At 48.1% G+C, this 26,864-nt stretch overlaps 1 protein-coding gene across 2 annotated transcripts in view; it reads right to left on the minus strand.

Annotated features, from left to right (window-relative positions):
* Positions 1 to 26,455, minus strand: part of LOC124019918 (receptor-type tyrosine-protein phosphatase O-like) — a 55,710-nt gene extending 29,255 nt beyond the window's left edge. Inside the window, exons 1-7 of one of the 2 annotated variants that reach the window (XM_046335364.1) lie at positions 26,316 to 26,455; positions 17,376 to 17,512; positions 15,219 to 15,357; positions 9,317 to 9,437; positions 7,379 to 7,447; positions 4,005 to 4,088; positions 1,776 to 1,811 (exon numbers count right to left, since the gene is read on the minus strand). In XM_046335364.1, the coding sequence (XP_046191320.1) occupies positions 1,776 to 1,811; positions 4,005 to 4,088; positions 7,379 to 7,447; positions 9,317 to 9,437; positions 15,219 to 15,357; positions 17,376 to 17,512; positions 26,316 to 26,421 (692 nt within the window). In that variant the 5' untranslated portion in view covers positions 26,422 to 26,455. The remainder of the gene's footprint in view (positions 1 to 1,775; positions 1,812 to 4,004; positions 4,089 to 7,378; positions 7,448 to 9,316; positions 9,438 to 15,218; positions 15,358 to 17,375; positions 17,513 to 26,315) is intronic. The other variant, XM_046335365.1, reaches the window with a different exon arrangement.
* Between the last annotated feature and the right edge of the window lie 409 nt (positions 26,456 to 26,864).

Below are 26,864 nucleotides of genomic sequence, written 5' to 3' on the forward strand. Positions count from 1 at the left end.
TGGACAGGGCTGAAACACAACAGTCATCCAGCTGGACAGGGCTGAAACACAACACACAGAACAGTCATCTAGCTGGACAGGGCTGAAACACAACAGTCATCCAGTTGGACAGGGCTGAAACACAACAGTCATCCAGCTGGACAGGGCTGAAACACAACAGTCATCCATCTGGACAGGGCTGAAACACAACAGTCATCCAGCTGGACAGGGCTGAAACACAACACACAGAACAGTCATCCAGCTGGACAGGGCTGAAACACAACAGTCATCCAGCTGGACAGGGCTGAAACACAACACACAGAACAGTCATCCAGCTGGACGGCTGAAACACAACACACAGAACAGTCATCTAGCTGGACAGGGCTGAAACACAACAGTCATCCAGTTGGACAGGGCTGAAACACAACAGTCATCCAGCTGGACAGGGCTGAAACACAACAGTCATCCAGCTGGACAGGGCTGAAACACAACAGTCATCCAGACGGACAGGGCTGAAACACAACAGTCATCCAGCTGGACAGGGCTGAAACACAACACACAGAACAGTCATCCAACTGGACAGGGCTGAAACACAACACACAGAACAGTCATCCATCTGGACAGGGCTGAAACACAACACACAGAACAGTCATCCAGCTGGACAGGGCTGAAACACAACACACAGAACAGTCATCCATCTGGACAGGGCTGAAACACAACACACAGAACAGTCATCCAGCTGGACAGGGCTGAAACACAACACACAGAACAGTCATCCATCTGGACAGGGCTGAAACACAACACACAGAACAGTCATACAGCTGGACAGGGCTGAAACACAACACACAGAACAGTCATACAGCTGGACAGGGCTGAAACACAACACACAGAACAGTCATCCATCTGGACAGGGCTGAAACACAACACACAGAACAGTCATCCATCTGGACAGGGCTGAAACACAACACACAGAACAGTCATCCATCTGGACAGGGCTGAAACACAACACACAGAACAGTCATCCAGCTGGACAGGGCTGAAACACAACACACAGAACAGTCATCCAGCTGGACAGGGCTGAAACACAACACAGAACAGTGCGCATTGGTCCGATATTTCCCACTTCTTCTCAGAAGAGGAGGAGAATTGTTACAACACCTCACACACAGATTAACACACACACACATTAACACACACACATACATAATTAACACATTTCACACACACCCAGATGAACATACATCACACACCCAGATTAACACACTTCACACACACATATTAACACACACGGATTAACACAGTTCACACACACCCAGATTAACACACTCACACACAGATTAACACAGTTCACACACACCCAGATTAACACAGTTCACACACAGATTAACACAGTTCACACACACCCAGATTAACACACTCACACACATATTAACACACACGGATTAACACAGTTCACACAAACTCAGATTAACACACCCAGACACATATTAACACACACAGATTACCACAGTTCACACACACACAGATTAACACACTCACACACAGATTACCACACACACACACACACACACACACACACACACACACACACACACACACACACACACACACACACACACACACACACACACACACACACACACACACACACACACACACACACACACACACACACACACACACACACACAGATTAACACACTCACACACAGATTAACACAGTTCACACACAGATGAACAGATTTCCTCCCAAGCACATACTGCAGCAGACACACATCCGTTCCCTAGTAGTGTTACCTTGTTAGCTTCCGTTTCTTTAAAGCAGTCTTGCTCCTATAAAACACAGAGGGAAGAAATCCCTGATTCCACCATTTTATAATCAGACATTTAGTTCCCACCAGAAGTGATCCAACATCCAATCAAATCACTGCTTGTTGTCATTCTAGACAATAGAGGATAACCTACAGAACAGCAACATGCTATAGTGATGTCTGTCCCAAATCCCCAACTCATTGATCATACAAACACACCTGACTCGTCCGAGCTTCCTTATTCAACCCCCACTGGACCCACATCACCACCCAACGGGCAGACAGCAAGCAGACAGCAAGCAGACAGAGTGCAGACAGCAAGCAGACAGCAAGCAGACAGAGTGCAGACAGCAAGCAGACAGAGTGCAGACAGCAAGCAGACAGCAAGCAGACAGAGTGCAGACAGCAAGCAGACAGCAAGCAGACAGAGTGCAGACAGCGATCAGACAGCAAGCAGACAGAGTGCAGACAGCGATCAGACAGCAAGCAGACAGCAAGCAGACAGCAAGCAGACAGCAAGCAGACAGAGTGCAGACAGCTAGCAGACAGCAAGCAGACAGCGATCAGACAGCAAGCAGACAGCAGCAATCAGACAGCAAGCAGACAGAGTGCAGACAGCGATCAGACAGCAAGCAGACAGCAATCAGACAGCAAGCAGACAGCGATCAGACAGCAAGCAGACAGCAATCAGACAGCAAGCAGACAGAGTGCAGACAGCAATCAGACAGCAAGCAGACAGCAAGCAGACAGAGGGCAGACAGCGATCAGACAGCAAGCAGACTGCAAGCAGACAGCAATCAGACAGCAAGCAGACAGCAAGCAGACAGAGAACAGACAGCGATCAGACAGAGGGCAGAAAGCAAGCAGACAGCAAGCAGACAGAGGGCAGACAGCGATCAGACAGAGGGCAGACAGCGATCAGACAGCAATCAGACAGCAAGCAGACAGAGGGCAGACAGCAAGCAGACAGAGTGCAGACAGCAAGCAGACAGAGGGCAGACAGAGTGCAGACAGAGGGCAGACAGCAAGCAGACAGAGTGCAGACAGAGGGCAGACAGCAAGCAGACAGAGTGCAGACAGACAGCAAGCAGACAGAGGGCAGACAGAGTGCAGACAGAGGGCAGACAGCAAGCAGACAGAGTGCAGACAGCAAGCAGACAGAGGGCAGACAGAGTGCAGACAGAGGGCAGACAGAGTGCAGACAGAGGGCAGACAGCAAGCAGACTAGAAAGATCTCTGATCTGAACACACTCTGATCACCTCAGGATCCTGGGATTCTGACTCTTTTCTCCACCAGTTGATTGACAGTGGAAATGCAGATCATTTGTATGTGAAATGTCTGGCTACAGACTCCTTAAGTCACATCAATAAGAAAAGAGACCTTTCAGGTAGCTCGGTGTCTATGGTCAGAGAACAGCCTTTCTAACACAGGCCCCAGAACAGATACTTACCGAGGAGACAGAGAGGACAGCCTTTCTAACACAGACCCCAGAACAGTTACTTACCAAGGAGACAGAGAGGACAGCCTTTCTAACACAGGCCCCAGAACAGTTACTTACCAAGGAGGCAGAGAGGACAGCCTTTCTAACACAGGCCCCAGAACAGTTACTTACCAAGGAGACAGAGAGGACAGCCTTTCTAACACAGGCCCCAGAACAGTTACTTACCAAGGAGACAGAGAGGACAGCCTTTCTAACACAGGCCCCAGAACAGTTCTAACAGAGAGGCCCCAGAACAGTTACTTACCAAGGAGACGGAGAGGACAGCCTTTCTAACACAGGCCCCAGAACAGTTACTTACCAAGGAGACAGAGAGGACAGCCTTTCTAACACAGGCCCCAGAACAGTTACTTACCAGGGAGACAGAGAGGACAGCCTTTCTAACACAGGCCCCAGAACAGTTACTTACCAAGGAGGCAGAGAGGACAGCCTTTCTAACACAGGCCCCAGAACAGTTACCCCAGAGGACAGCCTTTTAACACAGGCCCCAGAACAGTTACCAAGGAGACAGAGAGGACAGCCTTTCTAACACAGGCCCCAGAACAGTTACTTACCAAGGAGACAGAGAGGACAGCCTTTCTAACACAGGCCCCAGAACAGTTACTTACCAAGGAGACAGAGAGGACAGCCTTTCTAACACAGGCCCCAGAACAGTTACTTACCAAGGAGGCAGAGAGGACAGCCTTTCTAACACAGGCCCCAGAACAGTTACTTACCAAGGATTAATATAAAAAGCCAACAGATAGTCAGTCCAAAGGCAGGATGGCAGGAGGGTGAGGAAGGCAAAGAGGCTCCTTCGCCTGAAGGGTTCAGACAGACAGGCAGACAGACAGACAGACAGACAGACAGACAGACAGACAGACAGACAGACAGACAGACAGACAGACAGACAGACAGACAGACAGACAGGTGGGGACAGACAGACAGGCAGACAGACAGTCAGGCAGACAGACAGTCAGGCAGACAGACAGACAGACAGACAGACAGACAGACAGACAGTCAGGCAGGTGGGGACAGACAGACAGACAGGCAGACAGACAGTCAGGCAGACAGACAGGTGGGGACAGACAGACAGACAGACAGACAGACAGACAGACAGACAGACAGACAGACAGACAGACAGACAGACAGGCAGACAGGCAGACAGGTGGGGACAGACAGACAGGTGGGGACGGACGGACAGGCAGACAGACAGACAGACAGACAGACAGACAGACAGACAGACAGACAGACAGACAGACAGACAGACAGGTGGGGACAGAACAGACAGACAGACAGACAGACAGACAGACAGACAGACAGACAGACAGACAGACAGACAGACAGACAGACAGACAGACAGACAGACAGACAGACAGACAGACAGACACCATTAGTATCATGGCAGAGAGGTAGAGCAGAGTAGTTGGATAGTTGGATTAGAGGTTATTCCTACTAACTCTAGCCAGTGTTAAACAGAGTTGTAGCCTCTCTCTCCCTGGTCTGAGAGTTAGATTAGAGGTTATTCCTACTAACTCTAGCCAGTATTAAACAGAGTTGTAGCCTCTCTCTCTCTCTCCCTGGTCTGATAGTTGGATTAGAGGTTATTCCTACTAACTCTAGCCAGTGTTAAACAGAGTTGTAGCCTCTCTCTCTCTCTCCCTGGTCTGATAGTTGGATTAGAGGTTATTCCTACTAACTCTAGCCAGTGTTAAACATAGTTGTAGCCTCTCTCTCTCTCTCTCCCTGGTCTGATAGTTGGATTAGAGGTTATTCCTACTAACTCTAGCCAGTATTAAACAGAGTTGTAGCCTCTCTCACCCTGGTCTGATAGTTGGATTAGAGGTTATTCCTACTAACTCTAGCCAGTATTAAACAGAGTTGTAGCCTCTCTCACCCTGGTCTGATAGTTGGATTAGAGGTTATTCCTACTAACTCTAGCCAGTATTAAACAGAGTTGTAGCCTCTCTCTCCCTGGTCTGATGGATTAGAGGTTATTCCTACTAACTCTAGCCAGTATTAAACAGAGTTGTAGCCTCTCTCACCCTGGTCTGATAGTTGGATTAGAGGTTATTCCTACTAACTCTAGCCAGTGTTAAACAGAGTTGTAGCCTCTCTCTCCCTGGTCTGATGGATTAGAGGTTATTCCTACTAACTCTAGCCAGTATTAAACAGAGTTGTAGCCTCTCTCCCTGGTCTGATGGATTAGAGGTTATTCTCTAACTCCCTGGTCTGATAGTTGGATTAGAGGTTATTCCTACTAACTCTAGCCAGTGTTAAACAGAGTTGTAGCCTCTCTCTCCCTGGTCTGATGGATTAGAGGTTATTCCTACTAACTCTAGCCAGTGTTAAACAGTTGTAGCCTCTCTCTGGTCTCTCTCCCTGGTCTGATAGTTGGATTAGAGGTTATTCCTACTAACTCTAGCCAGTATTAAACAGAGTTGTAGCCTCTCTCCCTGGTCTGATAGTTGGATTAGAGGTTATTCCTACTAACTCTAGCCAGTATTAAACAGAGTTGTAGCCTCTCTCACCCTGGTCTGATAGTTGGATTAGAGGTTATTCCTACTAACTCTAGCCAGTATTAAACAGAGTTGTAGCTCTCTCTCCCTGGTCTGATGGATTAGAGGTTATTCCTACTAACTCTAGCCAGTATTAAACAGAGTTGTAGCCTCTCTCACCCTGGTCTGATAGTTGGATTAGAGGTTATTCCTACTAACTCTAGCCAGTGTTAAACAGAGTTGTAGCCTCTCTCACCCTGGTCTGATGGATTAGAGGTTATTCCTACTAACTCTAGCCAGTATTAAACAGAGTTGTAGCCTCTCTCACCCTGGTCTGATAGTTGGATTAGAGGTTATTCCTACTAACTCTAGCCAGTATTAAACAGAGTTGTAGCCTCTCTCTCCCTGGTCTGATGGATTAGAGGTTATTCCTACTAACTCTAGCCAGTATTAAACAGAGTTGTAGCCTCTCTCACCCTGGTCTGATAGTTGGATTAGAGGTTATTCCTACTAATCTAGCCAGTATTAAACAGAGTTGTAGCCTCTCTCTCCCTGGTCTGATGGATTAGAGGTTATTCCCTAACTCTAGCCAGTATTAAACAGAGTTGTAGCCTCTCTCACCCTGGTCTGATAGTTGGATTAGAGGTTATTCCTACTAACTCTAGCCAGTATTAAACAGAGTTGTAGCCTCTCTCACCCTGGTCTGATAGTTGGATTAGAGGTTATTCCTACTAACTCTAGCCAGTATTAAACAGAGTTGTAGCCTCTCTCTCCCTGGTCTGATGGATTAGAGGTTATTCCTACTAACTCTAGCCAGTGTTAAACAGAGTTGTAGCCTCTCTCCCCCTGGTCTGATAGTTGGATTAGAGGTTATTCCTACTAACTCTAGCCAGTGTTAAACAGAGTTGTAGCCTCTCTCTCCCTGGTCTGATGGATTAGAGGTTATTCCTACTAACTCTAGCCAGTGTTAAACAGAGTTGTAGCCTCTCTCACCCTGGTCTGATAGTTGGATTAGAGGTTATTCCTACTAACTCTAGCCAGTATTAAACAGAGTTGTAGCCTCTCTCACCCTGGTCTGATAGTAGGATTAGAGGTTATTCCTACTAACTCTAGCCAGTGTTAAACAGAGTTGTAGCCTCTCTCCCCCTGGTCTGATGGATTAGAGCAATGGATTTGAACATTCAGATAGTCTGGTTGACTGAGGACAGCAGTTGTTTTGGGTTTGTGGTTCAGTGTAGAGATGTGGTAATTCCTACCAGTTGTAGGGCAGTTTGCTGTCTCTCTCCCTGGTCTGATAGTTGGATTAGATGTTATTAACTCTAGCCTCTCTCTGTTTTGGGTTTGTGGTTCAGTGTAGAGATGTGGTAATTCCTACCAGTTGTAGGGCAGTTTGCTGTCTCTCTCCCTGGTCTGATAGTTGGATTAGATGTTATTAACTCTAGCCTCTCTCTGTTTTGGGTTTGTGGTTCAGTGTAGAGATGTGGTAATTCCTACCAGTTGTAGGGCCGTTTGCTGTCTCTCTCCCTGGTCTGATAGTTGGATTAGATGTTATTAACTCTAGCCTCTCTCTGTTTTGGGTTTGTGGTTCAGTGTAGAGATGTGGTAATTCATACCAGTTGTAGGGCAGTTTGCTGTCTCTCTCAAACGAAGCGAAGTTGACAAATGTTTCTGCTCCGCACTCCCTGGAAGAAAGACATCGTTTAGCTACAAGCACTAAGATAAGTCACATTTACTGTATTACCCACACGATGACTAAAACAATAGAAAGAGGAAGTCAAATGTTTTCATGACTAAAACAATAAAGAGGAATTGAAAATGCTTTAACCAAAAATGCTACTATTCTATCTATTAACAGGCTCTGTGGACAATGACCTGATCTACACTGGACAGATCTAACCTGGTGCTCTGTGGGTAATGACCTGATCTACACTGGACAGATCTAACCTGGGGCTCTGAGGGTAATGACCTGATCTACACTGGGCAGATCTAACCTGGGGCTCTGTGGGTAATGACCTGATCTACACTGGACAGATCTAACCTGGGGCTCTGTGGGTAATGACCTGATCTACACTGGACACTAGTGGGAGGAGCCAGTGGTCATGGTAGTCAGGAGGAGAGGAGTCAGTGGTCATGGTAGTCCGGGGGGAGAGGAGCCAGTGGTCATGGTAGTCAGGGGGAGAGGAGTCATTGGTCATGGTAGTCAGGGGGAGAGGAGCCAGTGGTCATGGTAGTCAGGGGGAGGAGTCAGTGGTCATGGTAGTCAGGGGGAGAGGAGCCAGTGGTCATGGTAGTCAGGGGGGAGGAGCCAGTGGTCTTGGTAGTCAGGGGGAGAGGGGCCAGTGGTCTTGGTAGTCATGGGGGAGAGGAGTCAGTGGTCATGGTAGTCCGGGGGAGAGGAGCCAGTGGTCATGGTAGTCAGGGGGAGAGGAGCCAGTGGTCATGGTAGTCAGGGGGAGAGGAGTCAGTTGTCATGGTAGTCAGGGGGAGAGGAGTCAGTGGTCATGGTAGTCAGGGGGAGAGGAGCCAGTGGTCTTGGTAGTCAGGGGAGAGGAGTCAGTGGTCATGGTAGTCAGGGGAGAGGAGTCAGTGGTCATGGTAGTCAGGGGGAGAGGAGTCAGTGGTCTTGGTAGTCAGGGGGGAGAGGAGTCAGTGGTCATGGTAGTCAGGGGGAGAGGAGCCAGTGGTCATGGTAGTCAGGGGGAGAGGAGCCAGTGGTCATGGTAGTCAGGGGGAGAGGAGCCAGTGGTCATGGTAGTCAGGGGGAGAGGAGCCAGTGGTCATGGTAGTCAGGGGGGAGAGGAGCCAGTGGTCTTGGTAGTCAGGGGGAGAGGAGCCAGTGGTCATGGTAGTCAGGGGGAGAGGAGTCAGTGGTCATGGTAGTCAGGGGGAGAGGAGCCAGTGGTCTTGGTAGTCAGGGGGAGGAGCCAGTGGTCATGGTAGTCAGGGGGGAGAGGAGCCAGTGGTCATGGTAGTCAGGGGGAGAGGAGTCAGTGGTCTTGGTAGTCAGGGGGAGAGGAGTCAGTGGTCATGGTAGTCAGGGGGAGAGGAGTCAGTGGTCATGGTAGTCAGGGGGAGAGGAGTCAGTGGTCTTGGTAGTCAGGGGGAGAGGAGTCAGTGGTCATGGTAGTCAGGGGGAGAGGAGCCAGTGGTCATGGTAGTCAGGGGGAGAGGAGCCAGTGGTCATGGTAGTCAGGGGGAGAGGAGCCAGTGGTCATGGTAGTCAGGGGGAGAGGAGCCAGTGGTCATGGTAGTCAGGGGGAGAGGAGCCAGTGGTCTTGGTAGTCAGGGGAGAGGAGCCAGTGGTCATGGTAGTCAGGGGGGAGAGGAGTCAGTGGTCATGGTAGTCAGGGGGGAGAGGAGCCAGTGGTCTTGGTAGTCAGGGGGGGAGGAGCCAGTGGTCATGGTAGTCAGGGGGAGAGGAGCCAGTGGCTGTACTTGTTCAGCTCTATTTTTCTTACTCTTCTGACAGAAATATATTAAAAGCCAGAACTGTAGAACGGTTAGTGTCAGGCTGGTGTGTTCATTACGTGGAGAGCTCCCCCATATCTCACCTGGCCATCTGCAGGTGTTTCTTACGCAGCATCAGTAGGAAGAGGACCAGCAGGCTGAGAAGGAGGACACTGAGGACTGCTAGAGCAGAGATGGCAGCTACGCTGGGGTTCATCTCTCTGGCTGGGAGGACAATAACATACAGTCATTATCACAGTCATTATCACTGAGGACCTCTAGAGCAGAGATGGAGCTACACTGGGGTTCATCTCTCTGGCTGGGAGGACAATAACATACAGTCATTATCACTGAGGACCTCTAGAGCAGAGATGGAGCTATGCTGGGGTTCATCTCTCTGGCTGGGAGGACAATAACATACAGTCATTATCACTGAGGACCTCTAGAGCAGAGATGGGGCTACGCTGGGGTTCATCTTTCTGGCTGGGAGGACAATAACATACAGTCATTATCACTGAGGACCTCTAGAGCAGAGATGGAGCTAAACTGGGGTTCATCTCTCTGGCTGGGAGGACAATAACGTACAGTCATTATCACTGAGGACCTCTAGAGCAGAGATGGAGCTATGCTGGGGTTCATCTCTCTGGCTGGGAGGACAATAACATAGTCATTATCATGTCATTATCACTGAGGACCTCTAGAGCAGAGATGGAGCTATGCTGGGGTTCATCTCTCTGGCTGGGAGGACAATAACATACAGTCATTATCACTGAGGACCTCTAGAGCAGAGATGGAGCTATGCTGGGGTTCATCTCTCTGGCTGGGAGGACAATAACATACAGTCATTATCACTGAGGACCTCTAGAGCAGAGATGGAGCTACACTGGGGTTCATCTCTCTGGCTGGGAGGACAATAACATACAGTCATTATCATAGTCATTATCACTGAGGACCTCTAGAGCAGAGATGGAGCTATGCTGGGGTTCATCTCTCTGGCTGGGAGGACAGTCATTATCACAGTCATTATCACTGAGGACCTCTAGAGCAGAGATGGGGCTATGCTGGGGTTCATCTCTCTGGCTGGGAGGACAATAACATACAGTCATTATCACTGAGGACCTCTAGAGCAGAGATGGAGCTATGCTGGGGTTCATCTCTGGCTGGGAGGACAATAACATACAGTCATTATCACAGTCATTATCACTGAGGACCTCTAGAGCAGAGATGGGGCTACGCTGGGATTCATCTCTGGCTGGGAGGACAATAACATACAGTCATTATCACTGAGGACCTCTAGAGCAGAGATGGAGCTATGCTGGGGTTCATCTCTCTGGCTGGGAGGACAATAACATACAGTCATTATCACAGTCATTATCACTGAGGACCTCTAGAGCAGAGATGGGGCTACGCTGGGGTTCATCTCTCTGGCTGGGAGGACAATAACATACAGTCATTATCACTGAGGACCTCTAGAGCAGAGATGGAGCTATGCTGGGGTTCATCTCTCTGGCTGGGAGGACAATAACATACAGTCATTATCACTGAGGACCTCTAGAGCAGAGATGGAGCTACACTGGGGTTCATCTCTCTGGCTGGGAGGACAATAACATACAGTCATTATCACTGAGGACCTCTAGAGCAGAGATGGAGCTACGCTGGGATTCATCTCTGGCTGGGAGGACAATAACATACAGTCATTATCACTGAGGATCTCTAGAGCAGAGATGGAGCTACGCTGGGATTCATCTCTCTGGCTGGGAGGACAATAACATACAGTCATTATCACTGAGGACCTCTAGAGCAGAGATGGAGCTACACTGGGGTTCATCTCTCTGGCTGGGAGGACAATAACATACAGTCATTATCACTGAGGACCTCTAGAGCAGAGATGGAGCTATGCTGGGGTTCATCTCTCTGGCTGGGAGGACAATAACATACAGTCATTATCACAGTCATTATCACTGAGGACCTCTAGAGCAGAGATGGGGCTACGCTGGGGTTCATCTCTCTGGCTGGGAGGACAATAACATACAGTCATTATCACTGAGGACCTCTAGAGCAGAGATGGAGCTAAACTGGGGTTCATCTCTCTGGCTGGGAGGACAATAACATACAGTCATTATCACTGAGGACCTCTAGAGCAGAGATGGAGCTATGCTGGGGTTCATCTCTGGCTGGGAGGACAATAACATACAGTCATTATCACAGTCATTATCACTGAGGACCTCTAGAGCAGAGATGGAGCTATGCTGGGGTTCATCTCTCTGGCTGGGAGGACAATAACATACAGTCATTATCACAGTCATTATCACTGAGGACCTCTAGAGCAGAGATGGAGCTATGCTGGGGTTCATCTCTCTGGCTGGGAGGACAATAACATACAGTCATTATCACAGTCATTATCACTGAGGACCTCTAGAGCAGAGATGGAGCTATGCTGGGGTTCATCTCTCTGGCTGGGAGGACAATAACATACAGTCATTATCACTGAGGACCTCTAGAGCAGAGATGGAGCTAAACTGGGGTTCATCTCTCTGGCACAGTACACAGTACAGATTCAGGATTCAGCCTGCAGATTCAGCCTGCAGACAGAGCAATGAGGATCTGAAACTCAGCACTTGAGTCAGAGTGGTTGGGTGTGGTCCACTACAGCCAGCTGACATTGGCCTTCTAGAAAACAGAAACCAGATTTGACCACAGGAGAGAGAGAGAGTGGCAGTTAACCTCTTAAAAACAGACTTGTTCTGTAGTGTAAAACTGTAGAACTGTAGAGGTTTAACATACCTCTATTAGAGTGGTGTATGAAGGCTGACTGTACCTGTAGTAGAGATGTGTATGAAGACTGACTGTACCTGTAGTAGAGATGTGTATGAAGACTGACTGTACCTGTAGTAGAGATGTGTATGAAGGCTGACTGTACCTGTAGTAGAGATGTGTATGAAGGCTGACTGTACCTGTAGTAGAGATGTGTATGAAGGCTGACTGACTGTACCTGTAGTAGAGATGTGTATGAAGGCTGACTATACCTGTAGTAGAGATGTGTATGAAGGCTGACTGTACCTGTAGAAGAGATGTGTATGAAGGCTGACTGTACCTGTAGTAGAGATGTGTATGAAGGCTGACTGTACCTGTAGTAGAGATGTGTATGAAGGCTGACTGTACCTGTAGTAGAGATGTGTATGAAGGCTGACTGTACCTGTAGTAGAGATGTGTATGAAGGCTGACTGACTGTACCTGTAGTAGAGATGTGTATGAAGGCTGACTGACTGTACCTGTAGTAGAGATGTGTATGAAGGCTGACTGTACCTGTAGTAGAGATGTGTATGAAGGCTGACTGTACCTGTAGTAGAGATGTGTATGAAGGCTGACTGACTGTACCTGTAGTAGAGATGTGTATGAAGGCTGACTGACTGTACCTGTAGTAGAGATGTGTATGAAGCCTGACTGACTATACCTGTAGTAGAGATGTGTATGAAGGCTGACTATACCTGTAGTAGAGATGTGTATGAAGGCTGACTGACTGTACCTGTAGTAGAGATGTGTATGAAGGCTGACTGACTGTACCTGTAGTAGAGATGTGTATGAAGGCTGACTGTACCTGTAGTAGAGATGTGTATGAAGGCTGACTGTACCTGTAGTAGAGATGTGTATGAAGGCTGACTGACTGTACCTGTAGTAGAGATGTGTATGAAGGCTGACTATACCTGTAGTAGAGATGTGTATGAAGGCTGACTGTACCTGTAGAAGAGATGTGTATGAAGGCTGACTGTACCTGTAGTAGAGATGTGTATGAAGGCTGACTGTACCTGTAGTAGAGATGTGTATGAAGGCTGACTGTACCTGTAGTAGAGATGTGTATGAAGGCTGACTGTACCTGTAGTAGAGATGTGTATGAAGGCTGACTGACTGTACCTGTAGTAGAGATGTGTATGAAGGCTGACTGACTGTACCTGTAGTAGAGATGTGTATGAAGGCTGACTGTACCTGTAGTAGAGATGTGTATGAAGGCTGACTGACTGTACCTGTAGTAGAGATGTGTATGAAGGCTGACTGACTGTACCTGTAGTAGAGATGTGTATGAAGCCTGACTGACTATACCTGTAGTAGAGATGTGTATGAAGGCTGACTATACCTGTAGTAGAGATGTGTATGAAGGCTGACTGACTGTACCTGTAGTAGAGATGTGTATGAAGGCTGACTGACTGTACCTGTAGTAGAGATGTGTATGAAGGCTGACTGTACCTGTAGTAGAGATGTGTATGAAGGCTGACTGTACCTGTAGTAGAGATGTGTATGAAGGCTGACTGACTGTACCTGTAGTAGAGATGTGTATGAAGGCTGACTATACCTGTAGTAGAGATGTGTATGAAGGCTGACTGTACCTGTAGAAGAGATGTGTATGAAGGCTGACTGTACCTGTAGTAGAGATGTGTATGAAGGCTGACTGACTGTACCTGTAGTAGAGATGTGTATGAAGGCTGACTGACTGTACCTGTAGTAGAGATGTGTATGAAGCCTGACTGACTATACCTGTAGTAGAGATGTGTATGAAGGCTGACTGTACCTGTAGTAGAGATGTGTATGAAGGCTGACTGACTGTACCTGTAGTAGAGATGTGTATGAAGGCTGACTGACTGTACCTGTAGTAGAGATGTGTATGAAGGCTGACTGTACCTGTAGTAGAGATGTGTATGAAGGCTGCTGACTGTACCTGTAGTAGAGATGTGTATGAAGGCTGACTGACTGTACCTGTAGTAGAGATGTGTATGAAGGCTGACTATACCTGTAGTAGAGATGTGTATGAAGGCTGACTGTACCTGTAGAAGAGATGTGTATGAAGGCTGACTGACTGTACCTGTAGTAGAGATGTGTATGAAGGCTGACTGTACCTGTAGTAGAGATGTGTATGAAGGCTGACTGTACCTGTAGTAGAGATGTGTATGAAGGCTGACTGACTGTACCTGTAGTAGAGATGTGTATGAAGGCTGACTATACCTGTAGTAGAGATGTGTATGAAGGCTGACTGTACCTGTAGAAGAGATGTGTATGAAGGCTGACTGTACCTGTAGTAGAGATGTGTATGAAGGCTGACTGTACCTGTAGTAGAGATGTGTATGAAGGCTGACTGTACCTGTAGTAGAGATGTGTATGAAGGCTGACTGTACCTGTAGTAGAGATGTGTATGAAGGCTGACTGACTGTACCTGTAGTAGAGATGTGTATGAAGGCTGACTGACTGTACCTGTAGTAGAGATGTGTATGAAGGCTGACTGTACCTGTAGTAGAGATGTGTATGAAGGCTGACTGTACCTGTAGTAGAGATGTGTATGAAGGCTGACTGACTGTACCTGTAGTAGAGATGTGTATGAAGGCTGACTGACTGTACCTGTAGTAGAGATGTGTATGAAGCCTGACTGACTATACCTGTAGTAGAGATGTGTATGAAGGCTGACTATACCTGTAGTAGAGATGTGTATGAAGGCTGACTGACTGTACCTGTAGTAGAGATGTATGAAGGCTGACTGACTGTACTGACTGTACCTGTAGTAGAGATGTGTATGAAGGCTGACTGTACCTGTAGTAGAGATGTGTATGAAGGCTGACTGTACCTGTAGTAGAGATGTGTATGAAGGCTGACTGACTGTACCTGTAGTAGAGATGTGTATGAAGGCTGACTGTACCTGTAGTAGAGATGTGTATGAAGGCTGACTGTACCTGTAGTAGAGATGTGTATGAAGCCTGACTGACTGTACCTGTAGTAGAGATGTGTATGAAGGCTGACTGTACCTGTAGTAGAGATGTGTATGAAGGCTGACTGACTGTACCTGTAGTAGAGATGTGTATGAAGGCTGACTGACTGTACCTGTAGTAGAGATGTGTATGAAGCCTGACTGTACCTGTAGTAGAGATGTGTATGAAGCCTGACTGACTGTACCTGTAGTAGAGATGTGTATGAAGGCTGACTGACTGTACCTGTAGTAGAGATGTGTATGAAGGCTGACTGTACCTGTAGTAGAGATGTGTATGAACGCTGGCTCGCTGGGCGTACTGTAGCTATAACTGATCACACTGCAGTTATAGGAGGAGGAGGGAAGCAGGCTGGACACTGTCACCACATGGGACTGGGCTGTTAGAGGCTCCCGAGCCTGCAGAGAGAACAGAGAACATACTGGAAGGACAGAACACCGTACTGTAGGACAGAGAGAACAGAGAACATACTGGAAGGACGGAACACCGTACTGTAGGACAGAGAGAACAGAGAACATACTGGAAGGACAGAACACCGTACTGTAGGACAGAGAGAACAGAGAACATACTGGAAGGACAGAACACCGTACTGTAGAACAGAGAGAACATACTGGAAGGACAGAACACCGTACTGTAGAACAGAGAGAACATACTGGAAGGACAGAACACCGTACTGTAGGACAGAGAGAACAGAGAACATACTGGAAGGACAGAACACCGTACTGTAGAACAGAGAGAACATACTGGAAGGACAGAACACCGTACTGTAGGACAGAGAGAACAGAGAACATACTGGAAGGACAGAACACCGTACTGTAGGACAGAGAGAACAGAGAACATACTGGAAGGACAGAACACCGTACTGTAGGACAGAGAGAACAGAGAACATACTGGAAGGACAGAACACCGTACTGTAGGACAGAGAGAACAGAGAACATACTGGAAGGACAGAACACCGTACTGTAGAACAGAGAGAACATACTGGAAGGACAGAACACCGTACTGTAGGACAGAGAGAACAGAGAACATACTGGAAGGACAGAACACCGTACTGTAGGACAGAGAGAACAGAGAACATACTGGAAGGAAAGAACACCGTACTGTAGAACAGAGAGAACATACTGGAAGGACAGAACACCGTACTGTAGAACAGAGAGAACATACTGGAAGGACAGAACACCGTACTGTAGGACAGAGAGAACAGAGAACATACTGGAAGGACAGAACACCGTACTGTAGAACAGAGAGAACATACTGGAAGGACAGAACACCGTACTGTAGGACAGAGAGAACAGAGAACATACTGGAAGGACGGAACACCGTACTGTAGGACAGAGAGAACAGAGAACATACTGGAAGGACAGAACACCGTACTGTAGGACAGAGAGAACAGAGAACATACTGGAAGGAAAGAACACTACTATCTACTGTCTGATTCAGGCCTGTCTGAGTGGACTAATCCATTATAGAGGCCTGTCTGAGTGGACTAATCCATTGTGGAGGCCTGTCTGAGTGGACTAATCCATTGTGGAGGCCTGTCTGAGTGGACTAATCCATTGTGGAGGCCTGTCTGAGTGGACTAATCCATTGTGGAGGCCTGTCTGAGTGGACTAATCCATTATAGAGGCCTGTCTGAGAGGACTAATCCATTGTGGAGGCCTGTCTGAGTGGACTAATCCATTGTGGAGGCCTGTCTGAGTGGACTAATCCATTATAGAGGCCTGTCTGAGAGGACTAATCCATTGTGGAGGCCTGTCTGAGTGGACTAATCCATTATAGAGGTCTGTCTGAGAGGACTAATCCATTGTGGAGGCCTGTCTGAGTGGACTAAACCATTGTAGATGACAGCAGTGTACTATAGGACATAGGGAACAGGGTATCATTACAGATGACAGCAGTGTACTACAGGACATAGGGAACAGGGTATCATTACAGATGACAGCAGTGTACTACAGGACATAGGGAACAGGGTACCATTACAGTCTGGCAGTGTACTACAGGACATAGGGAACAGGGTATCATTACAGATGACAGCAGTGTACTACAGGACATAGGGAACAGGGTACCATTACAGTCTGGCAGTGTACTACAGGACATAGGGAACAGGGTATCATTACAGATGACAGCAGTGTACTACAGGACATAGGGAACAGGGTACCATTACAGTCTGGCAGTGTACTACAGGACATAGGGAACAGGGTATCATTACAGATGACAGCAGTGTACTACAGGACATAGGGAACAGGGTATCATTACAGATGACAGCAGTGTACTACAGGACATAGGGAACAGGGTATCATTACAGATGACAGCAGTGTACTACAGGACATAGGGAACAGGGTACCATTACAGTCTGGTAGTGTACTACAGGACATAGGGAACAGGGTACCATTACAGATGACAGAGCATCTCTTACCTTGAGGTCCTTGTTGATGGTGTTGGTGGGTTTACAGAGCACCTGGTAGAAGTCAACCACTCCCTCCCCGCTCCAGAGCAGGGTCACTGAGGAGTGGGTGGCGTTCACCGCGTACAGGGACCGCGGAGGGGCTGGCTCTGTCACAAACACAACAGGAGAAACGCCTGGGTCAACCTCCACAGACACAGGTAGGACTGTCTTGTCTACTGTTAACCTCTAGTTCAGACACAGGTAGACTGTAGCTCTGCTGTCGTCCCAGACTGTCTTGTCTACTGTTATCCTCTAGTCCACAGACACAGGTAGACTGTAGCTCTGCAGTCGTCCCAGAATGTCTTGTCTACTGTTATCCTCTAGTTCAGACACAGGTAGACTGTAGCTCTGTGGTCGTCCCAGACTGTCTTGTCTACTGTTATCCTCTAGTCCACAGACACAGGTAGACTGTAGCTCTGCAGTCGTCCCAGAATGTCTTGTCTACTGTTAACCTCTAGTCCACAGACACAGGTAGGACTGTCTTGTCTACTGTTAACCTCTAGTCCACAGACACAGGTAGGACTGTCTTGTCTACTGTTATCCTCTAGTCCACAGACACAGGTAGACTGTAGCTCTGTGGTCGTCCCAGACTGTCTTGTTTACTAGTTAGACCGAACTACTGAGGGATGTGGAAAAGAAGGCAGGCTGTGTCACAACCCCAGGTTCACTTCCTCAATCAGCGCAGTTATAAGCTGCTATTGTGACATCCAACATCCAGTATACAGTCGTGGCCAAAAGATTTGAGAATGACACAAAAATACATTTTCATGAAGTTTGCTGCCTCAGTGTCTTTAGATATTTTTGTCAGATGTTACTATGGAATAATGAAGTATAATTACAGGCATTTCATGAAGTTGATGCAAAGAGTCAAGAGTTTTGCAGTGTTGACCCTTCTTTTTCAAGACCTCTGCAAACCGCCCTGGCATGCTGTCAATTAACTTCTGGGCCACATCCTGACTGATGGCAGCCCATTCTTGCAAAATCAATGCTTGGAGTTTGTCAGAATTTGTGGGTTTTTGTTTGTCCACCCGCCTCTTGAGGATTGACCACAAGTTCTCAATGGGATTAAGGTCTGGGAGTTTCCTGGCCATGCACCCAAAATATCAATGTTTTGTTCCCAGAGCCACTTAGTTATCACTTTTGCCTTATGGCAAGGTGCTCCATCATGCTGGAAAAGGCATTGTTCATCACCAAACTGTTCCTGGATGGTTGGGAGAAGTTGCTCTCTCAGGATGTGTTGGTACCATTCTTTATTCATGGCTGTGTTCTTAGGCAACATTGTGAGTGAGCCCACACCCTTGGCTGAGAAGCAACCCCACACATGAATGGTCTCAGGATGCTTTACTGTTGGCATGACACAGGACTGATGGTAGTGCTCACCTTGTCTTCTCCGGACAAGCTTTATTTCCGGATGCCCCAAACAATCGGAATGGGGATTCAGAGAAAATGACTTTACCTCAGTCCTCAGCAGTCCAATCCCTGTACCTTTTGCAGAATATCAGTCTGTCCCTGATGTTTTTCCTGAAGAGAAGTGGCTTCTTTGCTGCCCTTCTTGACACCAGGCCATCCTCCAAAAGTCTTCGCTCACTGTGCGTGCAGATGTACTAACACCTGCCTGCTGCCATTCCTGAGCAAGCTCTGTACTGGTGGTGCCCCGATCCAGCAGCTGAATCAACTTTAGGAGACGGTCCTGGTGCTTGCTGGACTTTCTTGGGCGCCCTGAAGCCTTCTTCACAACAATTGAACCGCTCTAGTTGAAGTTCTTGATGATCCGATAAATGGTTGTTTTAGGTGCAATCTTACTGGCAGCAATATCCTTGCCTGTGAAGACTGTTTTGAGCAATGATGACGGCAGGTGTTTCCTTGCAGGTAACCATGGTTGACAGAGGAAGAACAGTGATTCCAAGCACCACCTTCCTTTTGAAGCTTCCAGTCTGTTATTCGAACTCAATCATCATGACAGAGTGATCTCCAGCCTTGTCCTCGTCAACACTCACACCTGTGTTAACGAGAGTGTCACTGATATGATGTCAGCTGGTCCTTTTGTGGCAAGGCTGAAATGCAGTGGAAATGTTTTTTGGGGGATTCAGTTAATTTGCATGGCAAAGAGGGACTTTGCAATTAATTGCAATTCCTCTGATCACTCTTCATAACATTCTGGAGTATATGCAAATTGCCATCATACAAACTGAGGCAGCAGACGTGAATATTAATATTTGAGTCATTCTCAAAACATTTGGCCACGACTGTATTATTTTACTCTATCAACATGACTAATATTAACAGTGGCTTCTCAGAGGAGCTGATAGTTTGTCCGTTTGGCTCCATTTGGTCAACACATTGAACACTGAGGTCAAAGTGAGGACATGTTGGAAGCTGGGTAACCAGGCTCCTTCTCCATTTGGTCAACACATTGAACACTGATGTTAAAGTGAGGACATGTTGGAAGCTGGGTAACCAGGCTCCTTCTCCATTTGGTCAACACATTGAACACTGATGTTAAAGTGAGGACATGTTGGAAGCTGGGTAACCAGGCTCCTTCTCCATTTGGTCAACACATTGAACACTGATGTTAAAGTGAGGACATGTTGGAAGCTGGGTAACCAGGCTCCTTCTCCATTTGGTCAACACATTGAACACTGATGTTAAAGTGAGGACATGTTGGAAGCTGGGTAACCAGGCTCCTTCTCCATTTGGTCAACACATTGAACACTGATGTTAAAGTGAGGACATAAGATAATTGCGTATTATCGTATTTCGCCGTCCTAACGTAGTCTTCACTAGCCTTCACTAGCCAGCTAGCTAACGTCCACTGATTAGCTGCACTGGAGAAACTATTACACTCAACTGAACGACTTGATTAGTGTAGTGTTAGCTAGCTACATAGCTGTCTTTGCTGTCTTCGTATCATCGTATCCAAGATAATTGTGTTGTTTAGGTTTAGAGTGTGTAGTCTTAGAGTGATTATCTTAATTTACCGAGGTTAGCTAGCCAGCTATTTGTCGTCCTTAACGTAGGTGACTCTGCTAGCTAGCCAACGCTAGCCAACGTCTTCTGTATAGAACTCAACAACCCGGTCGCATTCACAGGTAGTATCACATTTTCACTTCATTTCATTACAGTACAACGGTTTGATTTGTTTGATCGTAGCTAGCTACATAGCTAACTACATAGCCGTCTTTGTATCAAAGATAATTGTGTAGTCTAGAGCGATTTTCTAGGTTCGCTAGCCAGCTATTGTCGTTCTTTAACGCAACGTAACGTAAACAACACTGCTAGCTAGCCAGCTAGCCCCGAATAGCAACACTGCAGAAACTATTACACTCAACGGAACGACTTGATTAGTGTAGTGTCAACAACGCACCCACTGCCAGCTGGCCTACTTCAGCAGTACTGTATCATTTTAATCATTTTAGTCAATAAGATTCTTGCTACGTAGCTTAACTTTCTGAACATTCGAGACGTGTAGTCCACTTGTCATTCCAATCTCCTTTGCATTAGCGTAGCCTCTTCTGTAGCCTGTCAACTATGTGTCTGTTTATCCCTGTAGTCTCCTCTCTGCACAGACCATACAAACGCTCCACACCGCGTGGCCGCGGCCACCCTACTCTGGTGGTCCCAGCGCGCACGACCCACGTGGAGTTCCAGGTCTCCGGTAGCCTCTGGAACTGCCAATCTGCGGTCAACAAGGCAGAGTTCATCTCAGCCTATGCCTCCCTCCAGTCCCTCGACTTCTTGGCACTGACGGAAACATGGATCACCACAGACAACACTGCTACTCCTACTGCTCTCTCTTCGTCCGCCCACGTGTTCTCGCACACCCCGAGAGCGTCTGGTCAGCGGGGTGGTGGCACCGGGATCCTCATCTCTCCCAAGTGGTCATTCTCTCTTTCTCCCCTTACCCATCTGTCTATCGCCTCCTTTGAATTCCATGCTGTCACAGTTACTAGCCCTTTCAAGCTTAACATCCTTATCATTTATCGCCCTCCAGGTTCCTCGGAGAGTTCATCAATGAGCTTGATGCCTTGATAAGCTCCTTTCCTGAGGACGGCTCACCTCTCACAGTTCTGGGCGACTTTAACCTCCCCACGTCTACCTTTGACTCTTTCCTCTCTGCCTCCTTCTTTCCACTCCTCTCCTCTTTTGACCTCACCCTCTCACCTTCCCCCTACTCACAAGGCAGGCAATACGCTCGACCTCATCTTTACTAGATGCTGTTCTTCCACTAACCTCATTGCAACTCCCCTCCAAGTCTCCGACCACTGCCTTGTATCCTTTTCCCTCTCGCTCTCATCCAACACCTCCCACACTGCCCCTACTCGGATGGTATCGCGCCGTCCCAACCTTCGCTCTCTCTCCCCCGCTACTCTCTCCTCTTCCATCCTATCATCTCTTCCCTCCGCTCAAACCTTCTCCCACCTATCTCTTGATTCTGCCTCCTCAACCCTCCTCTCCTCCCTCTCTGCATCCCTTGACTCTCTATGTCCCCTATCCTCCAGGCCGGCTCGGTCCTCCCTCCCGCTCCGTGGCTCGATGACTCATTGTGAGCTCACAGAACAGGGCCCGGGCAGCCGAGCGGAAATGGAGGAAAACTCGCCCCCTGCGGACCTGGCATCCTTTCACTCCCTCCTCTCTACATTTTCCTCCTCTGTCTCTGCTGCTAAAGCCACTTTCTACCACGCTAAATTCCAAGCATCTGCCTCTAACCCTAGGGAAGCTCTTTGCCACCTTCTCCTCCCTCCTGAATCCTCCTCCCCTCCCCCACTCCTCCTCTGCAGATGACTTCACAACCATTTTGAAAAGAAGGTCGACGACATCCGATCCTCGTTTGCTAAGTCAAACGACACCGCTGGTTCTGCTCACACTGCCCTACCCTGTGCTCTGACCTCTTTCTCCCTCTCTCTCCAGATGAAATCTCGCGTCTTGTGACGGCCGGCCGCCCAACAACCTGCCCGCTTGACCCTATCCCCTCCTCTCTTCTCCAGACCATTTCCGGAGACCTTCTCCTTACCTCACCTCGCTCATCAACTCATCCCTGACCGCTGGCTACGTCCCTTCCGTCTTCAAGAGAGCGAGAGTTGCACCCCTTCTGAAAAAACCTACACTCGATCCCTCCGATGTCAACAATTACAGACCAGTATCCCTTCTTTCTTTTCTCTCCAAAACTCTTGAACGTGCCGTCCTTGGCCAGCTCTCCCGCTATCTCTCTCTGAATGACCTTCTTGATCCAAATCAGTCAGGTTTCAAGACTAGTCATTCAACTGAGACTGCTCTCCTCTGTATCACGGAGGCGCTCCGCACTGCTAAAGCTAACTCTCTCTCCTCTGCTCTCATCCTTCTAGATCTATCGGCTGCCTTCGATACTGTGAACCATCAGATCCTCCTCTCCACCCTCTCCGAGTTGGGCATCTCCTGCGCGGCCCACGCTTGATTGCGTCCTACCTGACAGGTCGCTCCTACCAGGTGGCGTGGCGAGAATCTGTCTCCTCACCACGCGCTCTCACCACTGGTGTCCCCAGGGCTCTGTTCTTGGCCCCTCTCCTATTCTCGCTATACACCAAGTCACTTGGCTCTGTCATAACCTCACATGGTCTCTCTTATCATTGCTATGCAGACGACACACAATTAATCTTCTCCTTTCCCCCTTCTGATGACCAGGTGGCCAATCGCATCTCTGCATGTCTGGCAGACATATCAGTGTGGATGGCGGATCACCACCTCAAGCTGAACTCGGCAAGACTGAGCTGCTCTTCCTCCCGGGAAGGACTGCCCGTTCCATGATCTCGCCATCACGGTTGACAACTCCATTGTGTCCTCCTCCCAGAGCGCCAAGAACCTTGGCGTGATCCTGGACAACACCCTGTCGTTCTCAACCAACATCAAGGCGGTGGCCCGTTCCTGTAGGTTCATGCTCTACAACATCCGCAGAGTACGACCCTGCCTCACAGGAAGCGGCGCAGGTCCTAATCCAGGCACTTGTCATCTCCCGTCTGGATTACTGCAACTCGCTGTTGGCTGGGCTCCCTGCCTGTGCCATTAAACCCTTCAACTCATCCAGAACGCCGCAGCCCGTCTGGTGTTCAACCTTCCCAAGTTCTCTCACGTCACCCCGCTCCTCCGTTCTCTCCACTGGCTTCCAGTTGAAGCTCGCATCCGCTACAAGACCATGGTGCTTGCCTACGGAACTGTGAGGGGAACGGCACCTCAGTACCTCCAGGCTCTGATGAGGCCCTACACCCAAACAAGGGCACTGCGTTCATCCACCTCTGGCCTGCTCGCCTCCCTACCACTGAGGAAGTACAGCTCCCACTCAGCCCAGTCAAAACTGTTCGCTGCCCTGGCCCCCAATGGTGGAACAAACTCCTCACGACGCCAGGACAGCGGAGTCAATCACCACCTTCCGGAGACACCTGAAACCCCACCTCTTTAAGGAATACCTAGGATAGGATAAGTAATCCCTCTCACCCCCCCTTTAAGATTTAGATGCACTATTGTAAAGTGACTGTTCCACTGGATGTCATAAGGTGAATGCACCAATTTGTAAGTCGCTCTGGATAAGAGCGTCTGCTAAATGACTTAAATGTAATGTAATGTAAATGACATGTTGGAAGCTGGGTAACCAGGCTCCTTCTCCATTTGGTCAACACATTGAACACTGATGTTAAAGTGAGGACATGTTGGAAGCTGGGTAACCAGGCTCCTTCTCCATTTGGTCAACACATTGAACACTGATGTTAAAGTGAGGACATGTTGGAAGCTGGGTAACCAGGCTCCTTCTCCATTTGGTCAACACATTGAACACTGAGGTCAAAGTGAGGACATGTTGGAAGCTGGGTAACCAGGCTCCTTCTCCATTTGGTCAACACATTGAACACTGATGTTAAAGTGAGGACATGTTGGAAGCTGGGTAACCAGGCTCCTTCTCCATTTGGTCAACACATTGAACACTGATGTTAAAGTGAGGACATGTTGGAAGCTGGGTAACCAGGCTCCTTCTCCATTTGGTCAACACATTGAACACTGAGGTCAAAGTGAGGACATGTTGGAAGCTGGGTAACCAGGCTCCTTCTCCATTTGGTCAACACATTGAACACTGATGTTAAAGTGAGGACATGTTGGAAGCTGGGTAACCAGGCTCCTTCTCCATTTGGTCAACACATTGAACACTGATGTTAAAGTGAGGACATGTTGGAAGCTGGGTAACCAGGCTCCTTCTCCATTTGGTCAACACATTGAACACTGATGTTAAAGTGAGGACATGTTGGAAGCTGGGTAACCAGGCTCCTTCTCCATTTGGTCAACACATTGAACACTGATGTTAAAGTGAGGACATGTTGGAAGCTGGGTAACCAGGCTCCTTCTCCATTTGGTCAACACATTGAACACTGATGTTAAAGTGAGGACATGTTGGAAGCTGGGTAACCAGGCTCCTTCTCCATTTGGTCAACACATTGAACACTGATGTTAAAGTGAGGACATGTTGGAAGCTGGGTAACCAGGCTCCTTCTCCATTTGGTCAACACATTGAACACTGATGTTAAAGTGAGGACATGTTGGAAGCTGGGTAACCAGGCTCCTTCTCCATTTGGTCAACACATTGAACACTGATGTTAAAGTGAGGACATGTTGGAAGCTGGGTAACCAGGCTCCTTCTCCATTTGGTCAACACATTGAACACTGATGTTAAAGTGAGGACATGTTGGAAGCTGGGTAACCAGGCTCCTTCTCCATTTGGTCAACACATTGAACACTGATGTTAAAGTGAGGACATGTTGGAAGCTGGGTAACCAGGCTCCTTCTCCATTTGGTCAACACATTGAACACTGATGTTAAAGTGAGGACATGCTCCTTCTCCATTTGGAAGCTGGGTTAACCAGGCTCCTTCTCCATTTGGTCAACACATTGAACACTGATGTTAAAGTGAGGACATGTTGGAAGCTGGGTAACCAGGCTCCTTCTCCATTTGGTCAACACATTGAACACTGATGTTAAAGTGAGGACATGTTGGAAGCTGGGTAACCAGGCTCCTTCTCCATTTGGTCAACACATTGAACACTGATGTTAAAGTGAGGACATGTTGGAAGCTGGGTAACCAGGCTCCTTCTCCATTTGGTCAACACATTGAACACTGATGTTAAAGTGAGGACATGTTGGAAGCTGGGTAACCAGGCTCCTTCTCCATTTGGTCAACACATTGAACACTGATGTTAAAGTGAGGACATGTTGGAAGCTGGGTAACCAGGCTCCTTCTCCATTTGGTCAACACATTGAACACTGATGTTAAAGTGAGGACATGTTGGAAGCTGGGTAACCAGGCTCCTTCTCCATTTGGTCAACACATTGAACACTGATGTTAAAGTGAGGACATGTTGGAAGCTGGGTAACCAGGCTCCTTCTCCATTTGGTCAACACATTGAACACTGATGTTAAAGTGAGGACATGTTGGAAGCTGGGTAACCAGGCTCCTTCTCCATTTGGTCAACACATTGAACACTGAGGTCAAAGTGAGGACATGTTGGAAGCTGGGTAACCAGACTCCTTCTCCATTTGGTCAACACATTGAACACTGATGTTAAAGTGAGGACATGTTGGAAGCCAGGATCTCCAATCCTCTTCTCTGGCTACACACATCTCTCTTTCATGTCATTCTCTCTCTGTTTCTCTACAACCTTTTGTTGCTGCTTTGAGACAAGTTGTCCCAGAGACCCCCTGGTGTGTGTGTGTGTGTGTGTGTGTGTGTGTGTGTGTGTGTGTGTGTGTGTGTGTGTGTGTGTGTGTGTGTGTGTGTGTGTGTGTGTGTGTGTGTGTGTGTGTGTGTGTGTGTGTGTGTGTGTGTGTGTGTGTGAGAGTTGTGATTGCACAGGTGTGCATGTGTATATGAGCATGTGTTGTGTGTGTGTGTGTGCGTACCCAGTTTAATGATGTTGGGGACAGAGGAGTTGCGTTTGCCTTCGGTACAGGCTGATACAGTCAGGTTATAAATGTCTCCTGGAGGCAGAGCCAGACTGGCACCCATCACATTACGGGTGACCTGCAGGGGGAACAGGGATAAAACACTGTCAGAACAACACTACACACACCCATCACATTACGGTGACCTGCAGGGGGAACAGGGATATAACACTGTCAGGACAACACTACACACACCCATCACATTACGGGTGACCTGCAGGGGGAACAGGAATAACACACTGTGAGGACAACACTACACACACCCATCACATTACGGTGACCTGCAGGGGGAACAGGGATATAACACTGTCAGGACAACACTACACACACCCATCACATTACGGTGACCTGCAGGGAGAACAGGGATATAACACTGTCAGGACAACACTACACACACCCATCACATTACGGTGACCTGCAGGGGGAACAGGGATAAAACACTGTCAGGACAACATTACACACACCCATCACATTACGGGTGACCTGCAGGGGGAACAGGGATATAAC

The sequence above is a fragment of the Oncorhynchus gorbuscha genome, unplaced genomic scaffold (genome assembly GCF_021184085.1).
Source record: "Oncorhynchus gorbuscha isolate QuinsamMale2020 ecotype Even-year unplaced genomic scaffold, OgorEven_v1.0 Un_scaffold_722, whole genome shotgun sequence".
Taxonomy (NCBI): domain Eukaryota; kingdom Metazoa; phylum Chordata; class Actinopteri; order Salmoniformes; family Salmonidae; genus Oncorhynchus; species Oncorhynchus gorbuscha.